A 23,109-nucleotide genomic window follows, 5' to 3' on the forward strand; every position below is an offset into this window, starting at 1 on the left:
TGATAGGTTTAAAAATGACAGCACGCATAGCTACAGGAAACGGTCTTCACAGTAATATAATCGTTTTATTGATAACTGTGTCAAAGTCTGCAATATGAACTCAAGTTTAGTCTCCATCTGCGCTTAATCACAGAGATAAGCTGTCCTTTTATTGTATTATTATCCTATTTGCTTTACACGTCTGTGGAACTACAATTGATTCAGATATAAGATGGGTGAAAATCTATATTTATTTTTTTATATTTCATATCTGAATCGTTTAAAAAGGAATGCTGCTTTCATAGAAATTAAGAGTCAAATGCACTTGGTTAACTTACAATCAGCAAGTGTGACTACCTTTGTAATAGCAAAGGTTTTGACAGTCTGCTGGTCTGGACCATTCAGGTGCCAAAATATTCTCAGGAGTGGACGTCCAAGCAAAGGTTTGATCGTGCTATGCTCAGAGAAACTCCAGAAAACCCCCGATGTGATATCTCAGACTCTTAACATTTACCATGCTAGCTGAGGCCTGTAAAGTTCATGACAGCACAATTAGAAAAAGACTGAACAGTTTCTAGAAGAAAGCCATTTCTCTCTACAAAAGAACATGGCAGCATGTCTTAGGTTTGCAAAGTTGCATCTTCTAGAAATCTTGATCAGTGTCCTTTGGACATAATGCACAGCTCCATGTTTGGTGAAAAAGCAAACAAAGCATATGAGCACAAACATATCATGTCATCTATTAAGCATGGCGGTGGAAGGGTGATGATTTGGGCTTCCTGGAAAACAGAAAACAAGTAACTCTTAAATTATGCCTGTAGAAAAATGATTTGCTGGATCTGGATGCCAGCCTTATTCTGACATATATGCATGTATGTTGCTTTGTGCAGTACCTACTTCCCCTCTCAGAATTTAAAGAGAAAACACTCTGACGTGAGACTGCGAGGAAGAAGAGGAAGACATGTGCTGCATGGTCACGTCTCAGACAAGTGAAATTTAGCGTGAAATTTATGTAACCTGGAAATTTCATGAGCTACAGAGAAGTTACAAAGCAATTAGCCAGAGTAATTATTACATAGAACACCAACCTCACTGTGGAAATACACAAAATATGAAATTAGTTTCATTTTGAGTTTCCTCTAAATCATATTGCACAGTTTGACTCACAAATCAGTCGAGGGATGTAAAAGTTTACAATGAAGTGTGCGAATTCTAAACAGAAACTGGACCGTTTCTTGTATGCAAAAGCATATTGTTTTTTATGCGTGTGTGTATGTGTGCGTGTGGGCATTCATGTGCATAAAATGGAGTGGAGGAAGTGTATTTTTGTCACAAACAAGTTGACCAATCGTCTTCTCTTTAGTGCTCTGTAAATTACAGTAAACCTGGGTCCAGTGCCACAGTTGAGCTGGTATGAGGCGACAGTATAAAAAGAAGGAAGGAAAGAAATTATTTGTCTTGGCTCGTGTGTGTGGAGCTGCAAACATTTTCAAACTTTGCATACTCACCAAAACTGAGAAATGTTAAAGTTCATTTGTGACACCATCTCAACACGTGTGCCTTTACAAATAAAGTAGATAACACACCCTTATAATGAGTGCAACCTATAATCCATGCTAATTAACTGGGTTTACCTTAGAAAGATGAATCAAAACCAGTGTGTAAGCTCTAAAATGTGCATTACACAGTGAGGGATTTCAACCACAGGTGTGAAACGTGGAGAAAACTATAGGTGTGGCAACAAAAGCAGCTTAGAGAGTCTTTTTTTAACCTTTTGTTTCAAGGGTTTTAAACACACCTACTGAAGAGAACATAAGGAGAGGCTGTGCGTCACAATGAATAAGAGACAAAAAAAGACTAAATGACTTCCTTAACTACAAATGTATACATCTGTAACTACCCTCGTTTTGCTCACTTTGAGCTTAAGTGTTGTTTTCCACAACAGGTCATTGAACCCTGAAGGGGGGGAAAAAAGCCTCCAAAAGCAAAAGCATGTTGTCTGCTGCCCTCTTGTGGTGGACTGCTGGCTATGTTTCTACCCATGTTGGGTCTGGCAGCACAGTTGATGAAAGGATTTGGAATTTGGGTTTTAGGACAGAATACGCATTAAGTCATACAAACCAATAGAAAAACAAAACAAAAATGCTGACAAATGCGATAAAAAAAATTAGATGATTTCTATTTAACAATTTTGGTCACTTTTCCTCACAACCACTGACACCAAAAACGGGTGGATGCAACAACAAATTAATTGAAACACTGCCTAACACTGAAAATAGTAACAACTTGGACAAAGTTACCATGTAACAAACCAAAGGCGTAACGTCTGACTGATGGAGGAGCCAAAGTGTAGTTAAGCTAACGTGAACACGCCTAATCCCCTGACCTCTGACTTTGGTTGTCAGTGAAGACATTACAATAACAAAAAGGCATAAATTCCATATCTGAAATTCATTTTCAAAAGACAGCATATAACAAATTCAGTATTGATCCTTTCAGCGCTTCAAAGAAAGTAAAGTTCAAAAATATTTGATTCAATTGTTGAACTTTACTGGAAAAATTGCAATTTTTTCCAATTGTTCTGGCCTTTTGTATTCAGCTAATTTCAAGCTTTCCATGTTCATTCTTCTTCTTCTATCGATTGCTTGTACAGTTTCCATGCTGCTCCACTTCAAGGCTAAAGCTGTACACAGATATCTGCTTCGGGGCCTAGAACTGACTTGTTACGCCCCTGTAACAAACACAGCATAAACGAACAACAACATAAAGCACAACAATTTTTAAATTTGCTTACTTTACGTGGTTGCCTGCGCGCGCGCATACCTGAAAAAACAACAACATTAAAATTAATAAATAAATCGATCTATCAATCAATGTCACCGTCCTTCAGCAGCGGTCGTTTCCGCTCGTGCTGCACGCCAGCAGCCTCCTCGTGGCAACAGGGGGCATTCTGATTGGCTGGGACTTAACAAGCAATTTAGCCTTAGGAGGCAGTCACAGCTTTTTGCGGCTAATAATTACAGTATCGAAGCAGTTCCGTTGTAAATAAACGTTCCGAAATGTTGCGATGCATGCAGTTTATTTGGAAGTTATATTATTAAATAATGTCAAATAGAACTGAAAACTTAACTCGCATCTGATACAGGTAGGTGTGCTGCAAAAGTTTTACAAAAGTTGAGCTCTTAAGAACATTATTTTCATAATTTCACTACTAATTTGTTAATATTTATATAAACTAAGTAGATTCAGACATTTATTTTGCCTCAGCAAAAAAACATACCCGGGCAAAGCTCTTATATTTTTGCCACTATTTATTTCGTTGTGGTTATATTTGTGTTTAATAGAGCAACACCGTGTGGACCGTGAAAGCAGCCTCTCTGAGGCTGTTGCTGGGAGCTCCGGCCAATCAAAGCATACAGCGCTCCCGTGTAAGTACTGTGGTGGCTGGGGGAAAAAAAGCATGACATCATGCTCGGCTCCGTCCGTCTCTACGAGTGAAACATCTTCCTTCTACTACAGCAAACAACAGGAGCCGACTGAGCCGTCTGTGTTGTGAATTTGCGCAGGTCCAGCCGTAAAATACACCGAGAGAGCGGCCCCAGTACACCGGAGCGTGCAGGCGGGGAGGGGCATCAGCCCGTTTGGGGGGAATGGCGGATGGGGATGCTGTCTTGTCTGTGGAATGGGACAGTGGTGATGAGGGTTTAGCCATGGATCCAGAGAAAACGCTGACTTTCTGCCACGGGCTGCAGACTATGGAGGTAATGCACTGCACAGCTTTACATTTGATGCGCACGCAGCTGTCAGCAGCTGTTCTGCAGAGCAACATGCTTCCCTCGGCCTGTGGGGTTGTTGACAAACAGCAGTGACCTCGGCATATTATTATTATTTTTATTTCGTCACCTTTTGGTCATTACATCTGTGACATACACGAGACAGCACGTGTATTTGTGCACCACTGCAGTCAGTCAGCTTAGGTCTCTGTTTTATTTTATATTTAATTATTTTTAACATTGGGAAGGCTGTCTGTAAGTCTGTGGCCAATGCAAAATATCTGTAAGTTTGACTTGTAGACGTGGTCGTGTACAACGAATATCTTAGACATAACAGGATTGGTGTGCAAATCCTTTAAGAAAAAGCAAAGATTCTTGGTTTATATTAATTTAAACTTAGACACTAAATTAATGAATTTTTGGTTATGATTTGCCGTATTTCAGTTTTAGATTGTAGTTTTCAAGACTTGTGGACAAGTAAAAATTCCTTGTTTAGCAATGTGGCTTAAAAACCTGCAAATGGACAAACAAGAGCTTTTTAATGCAAGACACTTTGTGAATCTTGGCTGTTAAGAAGAAGAACATTATTCTACTGAACTGGGGAAGTGGTTTCTTCAATGACTGTGTTGTTCTCTGCTTTGAGTGTGTTGTCTGAAAGTATTCAGTGAATACAACTCCAGTTCTAAATGAATTGGGAGACTGTGTAAAATGCAGATCTTATAATCCTATATTTTATTTGCAGTCGAACATATAAAACACACCAGATGTTTAAACTGAGACATTTTACTTTATCATGAAAAAATTTAGCTGAATTGAATTTAAGAATTTAAGACAGCAGCACATTTCAAAGCGGAAATGTGGGTAGCAAAAAGCTGGAAAAGTATGTGGTGCTAAAAAAGAAAGCTGGAAGAAAATTTTCCAAATAATTTGGTTAAATGGAAACAGATCAGTAACATCATAGGGTATAAAAAGAGCATCTTAGGGAGGCAGGGAGAGGTTCACCAGTAATGCAGAAAGCTGTCTACAAGTTGCAGAACTATTTCAGAATAATGTTCTTCAATGTAAAATTGGAAAGACTTTGAATATCTCATCATATACAATCCATAATATCATCAAGACTGTGAAAATCTGGAGAAATCTCTGTGTGCATTGAACAAGGCCAAAAAGCTCACGATCTTCCAGCCCTCAAGTGGATCTGCATTTAAAAACAGGAATGATTCTGTCATGGAAATCACAGCAGGGGCTCATGAACACTTCCAGAAATCATGGTGAACACAATTCACCATGCCATGCACAAAGGCACGTTAAAACTCTATCAAGCAAAAACAAAGCCAGACGGGAACATTATCCAGAAAGTCCATCTTTCTCTGGACCAAAGCTCTTTGACTGTGGTGTATTTAAAAAAAAGCTTTTCTGTGGTCAGAGAAATTAACGTTTTAGACTTGTTTTTGGAAAACAAGGACACCACGTCTTCCGTACTAAAGATGAAAAGGAGCATCCAGCTTGTTATCAGTGCTCAGTTCAAAGGTCAGCATCGCTGATGGCATGCACCTGTCGACGTGGCAGTTTTCACATCTGGAAAGACTCGCTCAGTGCTGAAAGAGTTTAGCATTAATGGTGGAGCAACATGTGCTCCCATCCAGAAGATGCCTTTTTCAGAGAAGGCCTTCCATATTTCAACAAGACAACGCTAAACTGCATCTATGACATAGCATGGCTTCCAAATCAAAGAGTTCAGATGCTGAACTGGCCTGCCTGCAGTACAATTTTATGAGATTTGCAATCATTGATTCTATTTTTATTTAAGTTTTACTCAACATCCCAACTTTTTTTTTTTTTACAATTAAGCTTTTACATAGCTTGATCTTACTTTAATAAAAAGACTCACAAGAGCTGCTTTTATTTATTTATAGTCAATTACTCATCGTAATATGCAAACTGTTGATGTTGTTAAGATTTTAAAAATCCATCCGTTGCAGTGACCCTTAGGGAAACGAGGGAAAGTACCGTACCTGCTATGCCGTTGAGTGTGTGAGTGTCTTGAGTTGAGTGTCTTGCAACTCCATGGAAACATAAAAGTGTGTCTTTGACCTCTGGCTGGATATGATTTTAAATGTCATTGTTGCTTCTCCCACACATTGCGGTTCCATGATATGGATAAGTTTCCCCCTCTCTACCAGCCGCTGAGTTTCTCACAGGCAGGTCGTAACGTTGTTTTGTTTGCTAGTCTTCTGATTAATTGTTGATTGCTGTTGTTACTCTGTGTGGTTTATTTCACAGGCAGATTAATTGGGTGTCTCTGTTCGGTTGATAAATAGGGCTCCATTTAGGTTGTTTGTATTTGTGATGGTTGACATTGTGAGTAATTATTTACTGTAGCATTGCAGTGACTCTCAAACTGCTGAGGCATGGATAACTAAGGGAAATGAAAGTGAATGAATATGACTTTTTGAGGGTAAAATAAAGAAGCTTTGCTGATGCTGTTGCATTGACTTTTTAACTAAAATTCAGCTTGGTCATGAGAAAATATAAAGTGTGGAGCATTTTAAGGCTCTGAAGTGGAATGTGCTAGAGAAAGGTCTGAATACTAGAGTGTTTTACACAATGGTTATTTTGGGCTTCCAGTTGCTGATAATTATTTCCTTAGGCAGGGTCACAAGAGGTCAGTCTGAGGAGGGGTCTCTCAGAGGTCATTTACCAGAGACACTCAGTGGTGCCTACTGAGCATACATGCAGGAGTGTAGCGACTCAGCGTCTGTCTGCAGACAAATAATCGTTTTTCTGTATTTGTGAATAATAGGTCTCACTGTGACTCTGTGGACTCCAAAAGCTTTATAACTGGCTTTGTACCCTTTCCAGGCTCTGTTTAAGTGATTTCTTGATTCAACAGGTCCACCATTAATCAGGCCAGAGTGTGGCAAGTAAAACTGAACTCATATGGTCAATGTGGTTCATTCATGATTTAACAAGGGGGGGCAATTACTTTTTCACATAGTGCCAGGTAGGTTTGGACAAATCATGATTTAAAAACATCTGAAACATGTAAGTGTAATAAATATGGAGGGAAAAAAGAAATCAGGAAAGGTGCAAATACTTTTCACAGCACTTTACCTGCACTATTTCAGAGAGGGAAAAACTGTGCAGTACACATGAATGAGTTGTGTTTGTATAAATGTGTCCTGTTGTCGTATTGGACGGTGGTTTCACATGTTGACCTGTTTTGTTGCACTCTGTCCTCCTTGGTTGGCCTTGTTGCAGTAAATATTTGTGTATAACACTTGAGCCTCCTCAGTGTTCTTCCTGCTCGAGGAACTTGGTCTGTTTACATTTTAAACATTGGGGAACTGGTTGACTTTGCTAAGAAAAGCTTTGAAAGTAAAATGATGCCATTTGCACATAATTTTTTTTTTGTTTTTTGTTTATTTGTTTGTTTTTTACTATTCTTTTGGGGGGTTTTGTAAGCAAAGTTATGGAGACTTGTCAGGACCCTTGGGTGGAAATCATTTGTGGTTAGTCTGCGGTATCTGAGGAAGCCTGAATGACTTCTCATCACACTTGTATGCATATCCTGTGCCGTGTGGTGGGCTTACCTCTCAGGAAGCACATAGGAACTCAACCTGATGGTATTTATGACAGAACATTTCCTGTCTTGACTCTTTATGTTTTCCATCAGTATAGGCCAAGTCCCCAGAGGTTGTTACATTTGACACTGGTATTTGCAACGGTAGGTAACATAACCCAATATTTATCAGTTCACAGAAGAATCTCTACTGTATTTGTCCAGAATTCATTTTAAAATCTTTCTTTTTAAAAAACAAAATCCTGTTAGGCCTTATTATATCTTTAAACGCCATAGTGTCATAATATCCTAAGAGAGTACTTTGTTCTCAAGCTGTAGGCTTACTTTTGATTCCTTGAGTTTCTAAAAGCAGAATGGGAGGCAGAGCCTTCAGCTCCCAGTTTGTTGAGGGTCATCTCATTACCACATCCAATCTTCTAGTTAACCTCCAAAGGCGTAAGCCTAAATTATAAAAGAGAGCTGAAAGAGAAGGGACAAACAACATATCCAACTACTGCATGTCAGAAACTATTATCTGCTGCCTCTTTGTTTATTGCCTTGTTTATCATTTGTGGTTCCCCTATACTTCCCTTCATTTTCCTTAGTACTTCCTCTTATATCCATGTGGTAGATGGCTGCCCCTCATTGAGGCTGCTTCTGCTGGAGATTTCATCCTGTTAAAACAGCAGTTCTTCTTTCCCACTGTCACCAAATGCTTGCTTACAATGGATTGTGTGAGGATTAGGGTTCTCTTACTAACAATATAGGGGCTTTAATTTATAATATACAGCACCCTGAGACAACTGTTACTGTAAACTGGTGCTGGATAGCTAAAACTGAAATCAAAAATGGAATTGATATTGATATTTGGAGGGAAAGATTTTGCCTGGTTGGTACATCAAGATTAGAATCCAGGAATTGTTTTTATGGAAATTTTAACATTTTGTATCTATCTAATAGACTTTGATTTGTTCATGGAAATGGGGAGTCATCTTCACACACTAAGGTTAATTATGGAGTTCCACTTGGTTCTGTGCAAGGCCCAATTCTGTTTACATTATGCATGCTTCCTTTAGGCAGTATCATTCGAGGGCATAGCATATACTTTCACTGTTATGCAGATGACATCCAGCTTTATCTATCCATGAAGCTAGATGACAAATGCCAAATACTGTATCAAAGACAATGAGGCCCTAATTTCCTGCTTCTAAAGTCAGTCATTGTACTTGGTACTAGAAATCTTAGAAACATGGTGTCTAACCAGATGCTTACTCTGGATGGCCTCCAGGAACACTAAGGACTCTTGGGGTTTATTCATTTATTTTTTCACCAGGATATGCCTTTCAAAACGCATCTTAAACAAATATGTAGGACTGCTTTCTTGCATTTCCACAACATCTCTAAAATGAGAAACATCCTGTCTCAGAGTGACACTGAAACACTAGATTAGAGCTGGGCGATATAAGATTTTTTCATATCACGATATGTTTTTTTCATTTCAGGCGATAACGATATCTATCACGATATAAGCCAAATAACTATATTTGTAAGATTTAAATGTGCCGTTGCTCACAAGTAAAATGTGAAATAATCAGCAGCTTGTTTTGATTTAAATATTTATTTCCCATAATAAGTTCAACAGGGTAGATGTACTTAAGGAACATGAGACTTTTTCAGATAAATAAAGGCAAATATTGCAAACTACACAAAAGGCAGCCGCTAAAGCGTTTAAGTTTCAAAATAGAACAAACGAAACAGACTAAATTGTCAATTCCACTTAGAAACAAAATATTAATTCTAAAAATAAATCTTAGTTTGTTTTACAGAAGAACAGACAAAATTGACTAACTTTTGTCAATATCAAATAAACTGAGAACTAAAGGGAAATTCTCAATCTCTCCTTGTTGTATAGCTGAGCTTTTCAAACAGTTTTAACAGTTACTTTAGTCTGACAAAAGCCGAATGACGAATTAGCGCTTCCAGTCAGAGATTGAGCATGCACCGCTTTATTGTATTTCCAGACTTGCTTTCGGCACATTTACAGTGCACGCTACTCTGTTTTTTGTCAGACTTGAAATAGTCGAAATACCTTCACACTACGGAACTTCTATGGCCCTTCTGTTCGACAATCTCTCCAGCATTGGAACCATCATCTGTTTTCTCTTCGGTAACCTTCGGTCACGCTCTCGGTTGATTTTTCTCTAGTCGGCACACTCATTTCCTCCATTACCCGGGCGGCACGGCGGCTGGCTGCTTCAAACAAATACACATGTGCGGCTTGGCACTTGTGCTGTACGTAACAAGTCACGTGACGTGACGCTGCGGCTGTGATTGGTTCGGCTCTGCGCTACTTAATTTGGATTGGCTGTTGTTCTTTTTTTTTCTTTTTTTTCTTTTTTTTTAAAGAGGACAAGAGAGACGAGGCCTGTCGCAATAGTTTAACTTTTCCTCGATAGAAAAGTTAATTTCGCAATACATATCGTTATCGTTCTATCGCCCAGCTCTACACTAGATCATGCATTTAATACTTCTAGGCTGGACTATTGTAATGCATTGTTATTATCAGGTTGCCCTTAACTCACTGAAAAGCCTTCATCCATCCATTCCCTTCCACTTATCCTTTTCAGGGTCGCGGGAGCCTATCCCAGCTGTCATAGGGTGAGACGTGGGGTTCACCCTGGACAGGTTGCCAGTCTGTGGCAGGGCTAACACACAGAGACAGACAACCATTCACGCTGGGCAATTTGGATTAATCAATTAACCGATCCCCACAAACTGCATGTCTTTGGACTGTGGGAGGAAGCCAGAGAACCTGGAGGGAACCCACGCAAACATGGGGAGAGCATGCAAGCTCCACAGAGAAAGACCCCGGCCTCATGGTGGAGTTGAACTCAGGACCTTCTTGCTGTGCGGCAACAGTGCTAACCACCGTGCCACCCTGAAAAGCCTTTGGTTTATCCAAAATACTACAGCAAATCTACTGACAGAGACTAGAAAAAGGAAGCATATTAGTTTCTCTTTAGTGGCTCCCTCTTGACTGCAGGCTTACTTGTAGTTCCTAGCATATTTAAAAGTATAATGGGAGGCAGAGCCTTCAGCCTTCAGGCTTCTCTTCTGTGGAACTAGCTCCCAGTTTGGATTCAGGAGACGGACACCCTCTTTAATTTTAAAATTAGGCTTAAAACTTCCCAGTTTGATAAAGTATATAGTTAGGGCTGGATCGGGTGACCCTGAATCCTCCTTTAGTTATGCTGCAACGAGCCAAGGCTGCTGGAGGGCTTCCCATAAGATTCCTATCTGAACTGTTTCTTTTCCACCTATCTTTTTTCACCTACTCACACTCACACTGTTTATACAGCACTCTACATTTACTTTGGATTAATCATTAGTTATTAATAATCTCTGGCTCTTTTCCACAGTGTGTCTTTTCTCCTGTATCCCTCCCGTCACCCCCAGGAAGAAACGTTGTTTCAGGTTTCTTCCTGAAACAACGTTTTTCCCGCTGTTGTGATTTGGTGTAATATAAATAAAATTGAATTGAAAAGCAGTTTTCTATAAAAGCATCTCAAGGAAAGCGGTTGTAATCATATACACATATTTCTATCTACAACCGCACCAGTTTCTGATGAGAAAAATGTGAGTTATGTATCCTTTCCTGTGTCTGCTATAATGCCAGGTACTTATTTGGAGCCTGTCTGCCCTTGTCAGGTTGATACTCTTCCACTAATGTCACATAATGTTTTGTGATGCAATGTTAATTGCCCTGTGGATGCATCAGGTGTTGCAAGTGGATACTATACAGTACTGCAGAGTTGTGTGCCACATATTATACTAAATAACAGTAAACACAAGTGTCTCTTGGCTAAATACGCTTCACTGTCAGAGGAGCATGTGGACTTGGATTATTCATGAACGTTTAGGTCACTGACATGAATAGAGAGCAGAGGTGATTCTCGTACTCAGAATAGTTGCACAGATATGTGCGCATTGTACACACACAAAGTATGCAGACTGTGATCAGCACTGTTTCAATCAAAATATGAGTGAAGCTGAGCTTTGAGAATAGACGTGGGGTACTTTTCTGATGTTTTATGACTCTAACAGTTAACTAACAGATTAATGAGTAATGAAAATAATTGGTAGTTACAGGCATGTATTTGAAACGGGGAGCGCACAGGGAACGGTTGTATGAGCGACCTTCCCTTCTTTCTTCTTGAAAAGTCAGTAGTAGCCACCGGCTTAATACTGGAAAATGGGTCTTTAGTGGCCAACTTTATATGCTTGAATTACTGTAATAACAACACATCATATCTTTTGTTTTCCCTTTACTTTTTTAAGCTCCATTTTAACTGTTTTCTCTCTCTGCCTTTTACTAGATGACTATGTCCCTGCAAGGGCTGGATGTAACCGAAGAAGCTACGGTAGGGAGTTCAACCTTTAACCACAACTAAATATTGTCCACACGGGTAAAAAGGCCTCAGAGCCTTTTCCTCAGTGGTTGCTATAGTAATGCATAATTATTTGTTAGCACTTGGGTCTTGTGTGGTAACTATGCACATGACAGATTTAGCAACCTCTCCTCAGTGCTTTATTAGTATGGTTTATGGCTTTGCTCAAGTGTCTGAGCTCATTGAGGTTGTTATAATGTAAAAGCTTTGAAATTTGCTGGCTTTTTATGATGTGCACATTTTTAATGTTTGGGTTTTCACTTGCTTTAGTTTCTTCCCTTTCTCACTATAGGTGCCTGTGAAACAGATCGAAATGAGCACAATCAATAAGGTGGGAGGCTTTTTAAAACATTTTTTAAAATACTTTTTTACCCGCAGCTGCCATTAAATATGCACTCATATAAAAAGTAAGATTACAGATGCAATAACTGTTTATTTCATTGTTAACAGAAAAGTATCAGAGATTTAATATGAAATATAAAATAATACTTTTCACCTGATGATGCTTTTGATAACTATTTTTTATTTCTAGGGTTTCAGGTACACATAAAAGTGTGTGTGTATCAGTAGTTTAAAGTTTGGTTAGACTTACTGTGTGCTTCATTAACAAACAACAGAAAGACACAACTAATAAATGGTTAACTTCATGATCCATCTGTGAACACCAAAACCAAAATAGACGTAAAAAGAGAGAAAGAGAGAGAGGGGACATCATCTACAAATTAAGCAAATGTTGCTTTGTAATTGGAGTGGGGGAAGAAATTGATAGAGCATAGGAATACCAGATGTGTTATCTATACAGGCAAGCTAAATAGATTTACTGTAATTTTACTATTTTGTCAGTGAGGCTGCTTTTTTTTTTTTTTTTTTTCTGATCAGAGTTTCCACAGTGGATTTTGGATTTTGGACATCTTGGCGGTGCAACGATTAGCACTGGGCTCCAGTTTAGACCTTCCTACAATATTTCCACTGTGGTTACATTGCGATGTGGTGTTTTATCTATTAGATGGCGAGGCATCCAAAGTACTGTCCTGGAGTGAACAACAGTCCAGGTTACCTGTGTGAAACGGGACATTGCTGCGGGGAGACGGGCTGCTGCACCTACTACTATGAACTCTGGTGTGAGTCAACTGACCGCTTCTTCTCTGCTGTGCTACTGAGGAAAGGGTTCTGATTTAATGGCTGTTTATCGTTCATTACTCAGACCTGCTGGGAAACATTCAAGGTGTCCTATTATGCTTACCTGCAGCTCTAAAGTCCTGGTCTCATAATCTACTAATGTTGTTGCCTCCGCCAAGGAGGTGATGTTTTTTATAGCCTTTGGTAGCTGTCATTCTTCCTGTCTGTAAACGTGGTACATTAAAAAGCTTCGAATGAATTCTGATAAAACATCGTAGGCGTGTAGAGTGGGGTCATGTTAACAATCCATTAAAATTTGGCTTACATTCAATTCAGTTTTATTTATGTAACACCAAATCACAACAACATGACCCTATTATTATAATAATAATAATAATCATAATCATCATAATCATCATAATCATAATAAACACTCAGACAACCCCAGATGACCAAGCACTTGGTGACAGTTCAAAGAAAAAAACTCCCTTTTAACAGGAAGAACCAGAAGAAATCTCTGGTTTCTTTTAATAGACCCATTAAAGCACTACTTTCGATGTCAACTTAATGATTTAATGGTCGAAAACTGACAAAAAACATTCTAACCTAGAAACTATGATGCTTACAAATTAGATGTGTACTGCAAAAACATAGGAAATACCACATTGTCACATTTGACCTCCACTTTAACCTCCTAGGACCTGGCGTCCACATATGTGGTCATCACATTTTGGGTTGTCTAGACCAAAATACAAAATTTTGCTCTACAAGGGCCTGATTTCCACTTACGAGGACATTATACTACCTCTGTTCTATCTAAATTTAAAGCAAATATCCTCATATGTGGATCTCATTTCTCTCAGAAACAAAAATCAGGTAAAAAAAAAAAAATCTGGTAATTCTTTGTTTTTACATTAATCAGGTCCCAATCAGCCCAAATGGCAAAGAGAATTTAAAAATGCATGCCATGAAAGAGTTCGGGTCTTAGGAGGTTAAATTCAGTAGATTGATCTGAAGGCTAAAGTGTTTTTATTGACAGCATATGGACATATAGGGAACGATATATGGAGATTTTAAATATTATGTTACTTTGGACCGCTGACCTCTCCTTTAAATTCAAACAAAGGTCAAATTTCAAAAATTTAAATTTTGTTAATATTGGCAACCTGTAGGAGATGATACTGTTATGTTCGGATTCAAAATCTCACATTACAGTTTGCATCCAGATTTTATGTCATATTTGACCTCTGACCTCACTTTGATGTTACACATCTTCCTTTCTTGGTGGAGGTTTGCGCTCTTGGAGTGTTTCTAGTTCTTACATGGTTCAGTTTAAAATAATCCTTAATGTTTACGTTCAGTAAGGAAGATCTGTAATCTATCATCTGTCGTCTTGGGGGTTCGGCTGCTTTCTGGTCTTTACATTGCTACCACTTTCCCAACCCTCAGTCTTCATCTTCGCAACCACCCTGGGTGTTCCTGTCCTAAATCCTATCGCTGCTGGGATTCCCCGCTGCCGTGATAGGTCGTCAGAGTCTAGTCACATTCCTCCATAAATCGTGTTCAGTTCTTCCTTATCTCTCCTTATTGAAATGTGCCTTGGTGCGGTGCTTTTATGTGTCCTTCCCCCGTCTTTAAGACAGCTGTTTTAGGATTGGCTCGCTTGCACAAACAGAAAATTTGAATAGTGTGTGCGCTGGGCTGTTGGTTACCTGATGCGCCTGAAAGCTCAATGAGTCCTTTGATAAAAAAGCAAAACTTGTGTGAAAGCCGAGTAAATCTGAGATGAAATTCAGCTAACAGACCTGAAGGTTACGTTTCCTTTGTTTGTTTGTTTTCTTTATCTCGATGGCCACTCATTTCCTGTTTTCTACAGGGTTCTGGCTCTTGTGGACGGTGCTCATCCTCTTCAGCTGTTTCTGTGCTTACCGCCACCGCCGGGCCAAGCTGAGAATTCAACAGCAGCAGAGGCAAAGAGAAATCAATCTGATCGCTTACAACGGCGCTTGCAACTACCCTTCATCAATGCTGGACCTCAGTATGTTTGCTTCATTTTAAATCGCACATGCTGTAGCTTTTGAATACTAAATTAATCAGTTCCACAGACTTTGCATGCGTTATGATTTCCTTGCACCACTTTTTCTGAGGAAATAGAAATATGCCTACATTTAGATACTTCAAAATAAGTCTGTTAACAGGCATCATATGGAAGTAATAAAGCAGTAAATGTAAGCGTGTTTTGTTAAATGAACTGTTTTGTGGAGTTTTTAATTGAGGAAAGAGGCTCATGCTTGTAATGTAACAGCGAGTAAAAATCTTCATATAGAAGCTTTTGGTGTGCACATCAGTCTGTTTGCAACTCACCAGTGTGTGATGCAGCGCAAAAGCCAGCCAAAGGCACAGACAGAACTCAGAGCAAAGATGCATTTGAGGACATGTTTGTTATCTAAATTCTATTATCGGCAAACATCTCTCAAGTCTACCGCAGATTTACTCCATTAGTGATGCTTTCCGTCTTTTGCCCATGGTGAAAAACTGTGTGGACTGTGATCGATTGACAGCTTCTTGTAAACCTAGTGAAACCTATTTGCATTGTTATTAAACCGTGATCACGCAAAGAATGGACACAGTTAAAAATTACGTTAATCTAGAAGTTTTGACATTTTAGGAAACAAAGTTAAAGGTTATCATTTTGGATGGTCTTTCACATGCTGCGTCATATACGTCCAACTATTCCAGAAGTGGTAAACAAACACCAGATGTAGCACAAGGTTTCATACTTAACTAAAATGTTTTTGCACAGCTAGTTTTAGTTAACTACAATAAAAATAAAAACTAGACTTTTGGAAGGAAAAGAATTAACCAATTTTGTGAACTAAAACAAAATAAAAATGGAGAGCAAACATCTTGAGTTTTAGTATCTGTTAAAAGATGTTATTGCAGCTTGCCTGAGGAGGCTTTGATGGACATGTATTAGAAAATACAAAACTTTGATAACTGATGTAGCAACAGAAATGAAACACAGGAGCTAGAAAACTTTCAAGGGAAACATGAGGTACAGCAGACAATAAGGAAGACTGAACTATTTATAAACTGTGAGTTAATTAGGGAAGTGAAAGACGGCTGGAGAACAAGCACTGCTGAAAGTAATAGGAAAAAAGTTGTTTCTTGAGTCTTGATGTGACTAACTATGGAAGGAAAATAGAAATACAGTGGTGCTATAACACGGTTCACCTTTCGCGGCCTTGCTGTTTCACAGATATTTTTGTGTGCAATTTTGCATGCTTTTTTTATTTTATTTATTTTTTTACAGTTTTCACAATAAAGCTCAAGATCCTGTTGAGACTTTTCAAAATAAACTGAATCACGTGAAAGAGCAGATTATTTACGGATGACAAGTAAAAAAGAGCCATCAGGTGCTAAAAAATAAACCTTAGACTCAAAAGTTAGAACAGGCTTTTCCCTGCAGCACGTCGTGTAATAAATACTCACAAAGAAAACAGCGGCCGTTACAACTTGCGTCTAAAAATGTATCGTTTCATGCATCGGTTAAAACACTCGACTCCAGCTACATGACGCGCAGCTGGAAACACTTCCGGCAAGTCGAGATTCACAGAATTTACAGAAAATGTTACATTTTTGTGATTTATATCGTTATCGGGACGATAAAATTCTTATATCGGGATATGAGATTTTGGTCATATCGCACAACCCTATAGTGAGGGGTTTTACAGCCTTAAAACATCTATAATGTAAAAAATAAAGTTAGCTACTTCGTGGATTTCACCTATCGTGGGTTATTTTTAGAACGTAACTCCCGCAATAAACGAGGGACCACTGTGACCCAAAGGAAAACGACTTACAACAGAGATAAGAACCTAAAACACAAAAACTAAAAGACTTCAGGAGAACAAGAATAAAGTAAAGCCAGAGATCACTCTATAGAATAGTAAAGAATTCAAACCCAAAACTTGAAAAATATAGACATCACATGCTAGAATAGCAGAAACACCTTCAGACAGAAATTGGGAAGGAAAAATTCACAGATTCTAAAAATAACACAAAACCAAAGGAGCGTGACGCCAGCAGGTTCACACTCATACCCATCTCACCGTGAAGCTCCCTCTCCGCCCTGGCATGTGGGAGGAGTAAGCTTTGACTACAAATGAGCTTGCCACACCACACCAATGAGGCATAACCCCATGAGAAAGCTAACTGACATGTAACACTAGTCTGCGTACCCGGAGCTGAAGCCTAAAAGTGTGTTTCTTTCGTCACAGGTTTTCTGGCTTCCTTCAAGTTGCCCTCTTACGAGGAGGTTGTTGCGCAGCCCAGCACCCCTCCCCCTCCTTACAGCTCCATCTTTGCACTGCAGGGAGGTGCCACAGTAGGTCCTAGCTCCTCTTACCCCCATCATCACCACCACCGTCACCCCTGCCCTCCCTACTTGGGCCCCGGCCCCAGCGGTCTGACCTCCTCACAGAGCTCTGATAACTACACCAGCTGCTCCTGTGAGTCTTGCTCCCTCACCTCCCCATCCAGCACCTCCTTCTCTGTCCAGGTGACGGATGAGACGTATGACAGCAGCCACATGTCCACGCCCAGTGAAGCAGGAGGAGATTTGGCCGTGGTGCCAAGGGTCGGGGTCCCCTTCACGCTGATGCCATCGCCACCCTCGCAGGTTCCACCTGATGTTATACCTGCGGTCACTCCAGATGTCATTCCGGTGCAGAGATGTTCCTCTAACGGTAGTGAAGGAGTCTCGCCTCCATCTCATCCACTTGCTCTCACTTTGCACTCCCGTCCTTCACACTCCTCTCGCCTTCCGCTCTCTCCCCTCTCGCTGCTATCTTCAATTCCCGCTGGTCAAGTCCACCCTCTCGTTCCATCGGACCCACTCGAAGCCATGGCTCTTCAGAGAGCGAAAGAAGAGACGTCACCTCATGATCCAAAAACCAGGCCCCTGCACTCAGCTCCTAAGCAGGCTCTCCTCTTATCAAACGTGGCTGTCTCTGTGCACTGCGGCGGCAAGGAGGAGCAAAAAAGGGAAAAAGAAGAAGAAGAGGAGGACGACGACGAAGACGAGGATGAGGAGGACCATTTCCGGCATCGACGGCTGACGGGTGACTCGGGTATTGAGGTGTGCCGCTGCCATGTGAAAAGAGGGCAACAAGAGGATGAGGAACCAAAGAAGGGGCGCTTCGATAAGGGAGGGAAAGATGTCGTGAAGGAAGGGGAGAAGGTGCTGCAGGACGGCGTGGACTGTTCCCAGCAAAAGAAGGTCGCCGCACAGTCGTCCAGCACGGACGACTGCGCGGAGCAGCGCGGCCATGTCTCTTCGCCTTCTAGCGTCATCATTAACAGAAACGAGGCTATCATCACTGTGGAGTCCCTGTAAGTAAACAGCCATGGAAGGAAGGAAAAGTGGGATAGCATGTGTAACCGGATGAGTGACGAATTAAAGGAAAAAAAGAAAGCGATCGGTCTTAGGGAAGATTTGAGCTATCAGAACAGATTCACTGCATCTTAGTGTTGGTTCTACAAATCTCTGTAAATCTACTGAAGGGATGGCACACTATTTTTTTTGTCCTTTTTTCTTTAAAAAAAAAGGGGCATTTGGATGATGGTTGTAGAAAGTCTCCAAAATCTTCCATTAGTGTATAACTGAGCTGAGATCAGGTGACTGCACAGGCATTAGCAAAATTATTGACATGATTTTCATACTCATCCAACCACCCAGTGACCTCTGATGGACCGCCCTGTGGACGGGGACAACCCTGGAAGACTACTACGTTAATAAGACGAGTGAACTATACCAACAGCTTCTGGGTTTTCCTTTAATTTGTCATCCGCCTGTCGATGAAGACTTAAGAAGTGAAAAATGTGATCACTGAAGAAAAGTCTTGGAGAGCTTACAGAAATGTCTGCAAGCCATCAGATCGGATGAGTAACATTTTTAGGAGGGGGTCTCTGTATTTTATTTTGGGATCCCCAGACCTCAAAGTTCTTGTGATTTATAAGAGATGATTTGGGTTTGTTGTGGAGTACGAGGTGTTCTTTTCTTAAAATGCAAATGGCTCAAAATCCTAAAAATAATTCCACTTTCTGCATCCTTTTCTTGCTAGAGCCACTATGATAAAATGTTTGTCAGTGTTTCTCTGTACGAAGCATCGAAGCAGCATTTTTAGCTCTGAAATGGAGCTCGTATCACCGGCTGCCAGCCTGTGGATATAAAATATTCTGACTTTTGTCAAATCCACACATTTTAACATAAAATATTGGTCATCTTTTTAGGCATTTAAACATTGAAAGACCTTTTCTTTTTTTTATTGGAGCCCACTTCCCTTATCATAGATAGATTGATTCAGTGGGTCAGTGTTTTATACCTTGTGTCTTATGTTGCCTCCTTCTTAAAGATTTTTTTAAAAAGGGGGGCGGGTACAAACTTTAATTAAATGTGCAGGTGGCAAAGCTTTACTATGATATTGTAGTTATACATTATAGTTTCAGACTGTTACATCAGTATACTGTATACTTAGCCAGCTGTTTGTCTTTGGGTTCAGTGCAGTTTTAACGTGCTCCTGCCTTTTGCAAGGCAATATCACTCTGAATCCTCGTGTTGAGTTTTTTACTAGGCGCACACTTTAAGCCTAAACTGATAATGAATGTAAAAGGTTATGCATTGCAACAAAAAAACGCACTCAAAGCTGTTTTTTGAGGATTTTTTTATAGCATGATGCTCGACTGAAAGCTTTTTTTTGTTTGTTTGTTAGTTTGTTTTTAACAAAAAGAAAAAAAATAACAGAGTTATGCCAGCGTGGCAATCCAGTCTGTAGGCGTGTGCTTCGAGAAGTCACTTTGGAAAGACGTGCCCATCGTGATGACTGTTTGTGTCGAGTGATGCTTGTTAAATATCAAAGGTGTAAATGTACGATGGAAGCATCTGAAGTCACAGAACAGAATCTCCTTTATTTTAAATACTGCTGTGGCAAAACGGGATTTCGCAGAGTCAGACTGTTTTTCTCTAAATGCCTCCTGGTTGATGACTAGTTGACATCCAGAGCAAGGCCAAGGATTACATTAGCCTGCCATGCTCACCTGGCGGGGGATAGCACATACGTTCTCTCTCGTAGTTATCTGTCAGTACAACAATGTGCTCAAAAATAAACGGAGAGCGTCTCACAACACAATTTGTACATGTTTGTCTTGCCGTAGTTGTTATTATGAGACAAGGGTCTCAGTAGTTCGCTGACTGGAGGCCACTTTTTTCGTGTCCCTAGTTGTTTAATGCCTAAGGGCAAAGCTTTTAACTCTTAGTAGTGTGGAGAGAAATCTAATTTAGCACAGTTCACTCCTAAAAAAGAACAAGTCACATTTGCTCTTTTGAACATTCAGATGTGAGTTTGCATGGAAGTTTGAGTGGCAGTTTGCTTTCTGATGATCTCTTGATGATCATCTTCAAAGCACCTCTGCAGTGACTCGCTGATGGCCTGACAGAGATGGTTCATCCTCTGGACATACTGGCAAAAAAGCCTTTTTGGAGCCTTGCGTTTCTTCTCATTTTCATTAGTTTTAGGTAATGTGTGTCGTTGATCAGTGGTGCCTAGTTGAAAAAGTATTTTTCTGTTAGGAATCCGTAGTTTCCCAGCTAATCTGAGCGTGTGCGTGCGTGTGTGTGTGGATTAGGAATAGCTGTAAATCGAATGGCGAAAATATTTTCTAAGAGTACTTAGCAGTCTCTTTTTAAAATGCTCATATTACATGTGAGACTTGCAAAAATAGTATTTAGCAATAGTATTCACACTTTTTTTCCTTATTCTGGTTTATGCTGGCTGACAGGAAATGAGATGAACTGAAATGACATTTACCTCTTTATGACTCATATGCTAGCTGTGCTGGGCAAAGGCCCTCGATTGTACAAACACAGCAGTTTTTAAAAAAAAATGCCTTTGGCGTAAGTGCAAGCTTATATTATCGGGTTGTATTTTAAAGCCCCAGTGTGTGTCTTGCATGTTACTGACCTTAAACTTTAGTGTTTTGTATTGATTTTTTTTTTAAGCTCATCTGACTGAAGGTTCAGTGCGCTTACGCCATAGCGAGGCATCCGTCGTCCGTTTGTCCCACCGCAATTCACAAGAATCCATACTCCTCCCAGAGTACTGGTCAGATTTTAATGAAACACAGTGATCACCTGATGTGTCTTCACCCACACTGTGCTCAAGGTCAAGGCTGTACAAGTCATTTTTACAAGAATCGCTTCTCCTCCTGGAGTATTGGTCTGTCTTTAGTGAAGCAAGGCTAGATAATCCTGGATACGACTGTTTGTGAGCCTCCTTGACTTCTCCCTCGACTTTAATTATCATTCATTTGTGCAAAAGAGCCGCACAGCTTTCTTTCTGTACTTCACACATTACAACAACCTTTGAACTGTGATGGATCATGAAGCAAATGAGCTGTAATGTCACTGACGCTTTGGTTAGTGAGTGCTTAGTTTTTTTACATTTTATTGTAGATTTTAATTAGGATAATTGTCTTAAGGGGCATCATTCTGTTTTAAATTTTACACTTAGAAAAGAGGCCAAAAAATACCATTTTTATATGGCGTCCTCTTGATATTAGTTTAGAAAGTATCCATCCACTTTCTTCCGCTTATCCAGTTCAGGGTCATGGAGGCTTAGCTGGAGCCTTTGCCAGCTGCCATAGAGCAGAGGTGGGGTACACTCTGGACACGTTGCCAGTCTCATATTCATATGAATGGGCAATTTACAATGCTTGGAGTCTGAGAGTAAGCCAGAAAGAACAGGGAAAACATGCAGACTCCCAGAAACACTTCATGGATTTGAACCCAAGACCTTCTTGCTGTGAGGCAACAGGTTCAACCACTGCACTACCGGCATAGAAGCTATTAACAAAAACACAAAGTTAGCGTGTGGATCTATCGGATACTAGCTGAGGTGGTTCAGGCATCCGATTAGAATGCCTCCTGGGTGAGATTTCCTGGGCATGCCCCCGTGGAAAGAGGCCCCGGGGTAGGCCCAGGCCACGCCGGAGACACTACGTCCCTCAGCACTGCCTGGGAATGCCTCGGTGCTTTCCCCGAATGAGCTGAAGGAGGTGGCTGGGGAGAGGGAGGTTTGGGATTCCCTTTTGATCCAGCCCCAGATGAGCTGGTGGAAAGCAGATGGATGGATGGATGTTTAATTTCTATGACTGAACCTGAACAAGATGGTGAAACATAGGAGTCACACACTGGGGTTTATTGTATCCCGACTCCTGCTTTCATTTGACGTCAGTGTAAATAGAAGCGGTTTGATTTGTCTCGCCTTGTCAGAAGCCAATTTGTGTGGAGAAATATGCCCCAGATTTTACCTTTGTTACCACTCTTTGGCCAAGGCCTGATATAAGACTGTTACCTCGCTCGAGTTTTGACTGTAAAGGACTGTTCTCTCCTTCTGAAGATAGTATCTACTATATATTTGTACTGATTTTATTTTGTAATGCCAAAAGTTAAAGAATTGAATAAAAATACAAAAAAAAAAACAAACCTCACATTGGTACAGCCGTTGAACCATTTTGCCAGAAAACAAAAAACAAAACATCCAATCCTTTTGATTCAGGATAACTCAAGACTGTCTCCTTCTACTCCTGCAGCTACGAGACAGCAGCATATATAGCAGTATGTATATGTGACTGTACATGGAATAGTTCCGATTAATATTACTACAACATGTGGTGTACTTTGAAGGTATCTTTGTGCAATTCTACCTGCGGCTCTTCAGCGTGTCGTACGTATGTGTGAGAGAGTAACCGTGCCGTTTTCTTGTTAAAAATCACTGTCGCTTATTGTGAGGATAATGTTGAGTATAATGTTAACATAATAACTGTCGATTTAAAAAAAAAAAAGCCAAAACTTTTTCGTGTCATCATGGATATCAAGTTGATTTTGTATCTTGGTGTAAAGCAGATTCAGAGGTTTCCAATGCATACTGAGTGAGATGTTCTCACGTTTGTTGTGTCTGTTTGGTTGCACACCATCATGTTTTTTTGCTTTGTTTGTTTGGGGGGTTTTTTTTGTTTTGTTTTTTGTTTTTTAGAAGGTGGGGTTGTATTTAGATTTCTTCCATCTCACTGATCATCACTGAGATTCTGCGATATTGGACGCAGACGTCTGCTTAACTCTATTGAACAGAAAACTGTGGATTTTGTGTCAAAATAAATGTGCTACCAAATA

General features: G+C 40.1%; 1 protein-coding gene across 1 annotated transcript; it reads left to right on the forward strand.

Annotated features, from left to right (window-relative positions):
- Positions 1 to 3,347: 3,347 nt before the first annotated feature.
- On the forward strand, positions 3,348 to 23,109 carry LOC146707678 (uncharacterized). The gene is made up of 6 exons (XM_085459164.1): positions 3,348 to 3,740; positions 11,688 to 11,732; positions 12,052 to 12,090; positions 12,766 to 12,880; positions 14,755 to 14,916; positions 17,159 to 23,109. The coding sequence occupies exons 1-6, from the start codon at positions 3,630 to 3,632 to the stop codon at positions 18,274 to 18,276; spliced, it is 1,590 nt and encodes a 529-aa protein (XP_085315290.1). The 5' UTR covers positions 3,348 to 3,629; the 3' UTR covers positions 18,277 to 23,109.

The sequence above is a fragment of the Copadichromis virginalis genome, linkage group LG6 (genome assembly GCF_057382275.1).
Source record: "Copadichromis virginalis isolate Kocher_CV1m ecotype Utaka linkage group LG6, C_Virginalis_male_GT1.1, whole genome shotgun sequence".
NCBI classification, from domain to species: domain Eukaryota; kingdom Metazoa; phylum Chordata; class Actinopteri; order Cichliformes; family Cichlidae; genus Copadichromis; species Copadichromis virginalis.

Coding starts and splice junctions, on each gene's coding strand:
- LOC146707678 (XM_085459164.1), top strand. CDS start 3,630: ATGGCGGATGGGGATGCTGTCTTGTCTGTGGAATGGGACAGTGGTGAT. Junction 12,091..12,765: donor AAATGAGCACAATCAATAAG/GTGGGAGGCTTT, acceptor TTTATCTATTAG/ATGGCGAGGCATCCAAAGTA. Junction 14,917..17,158: donor TTCATCAATGCTGGACCTCA/GTATGTTTGCTT, acceptor CTTTCGTCACAG/GTTTTCTGGCTTCCTTCAAG.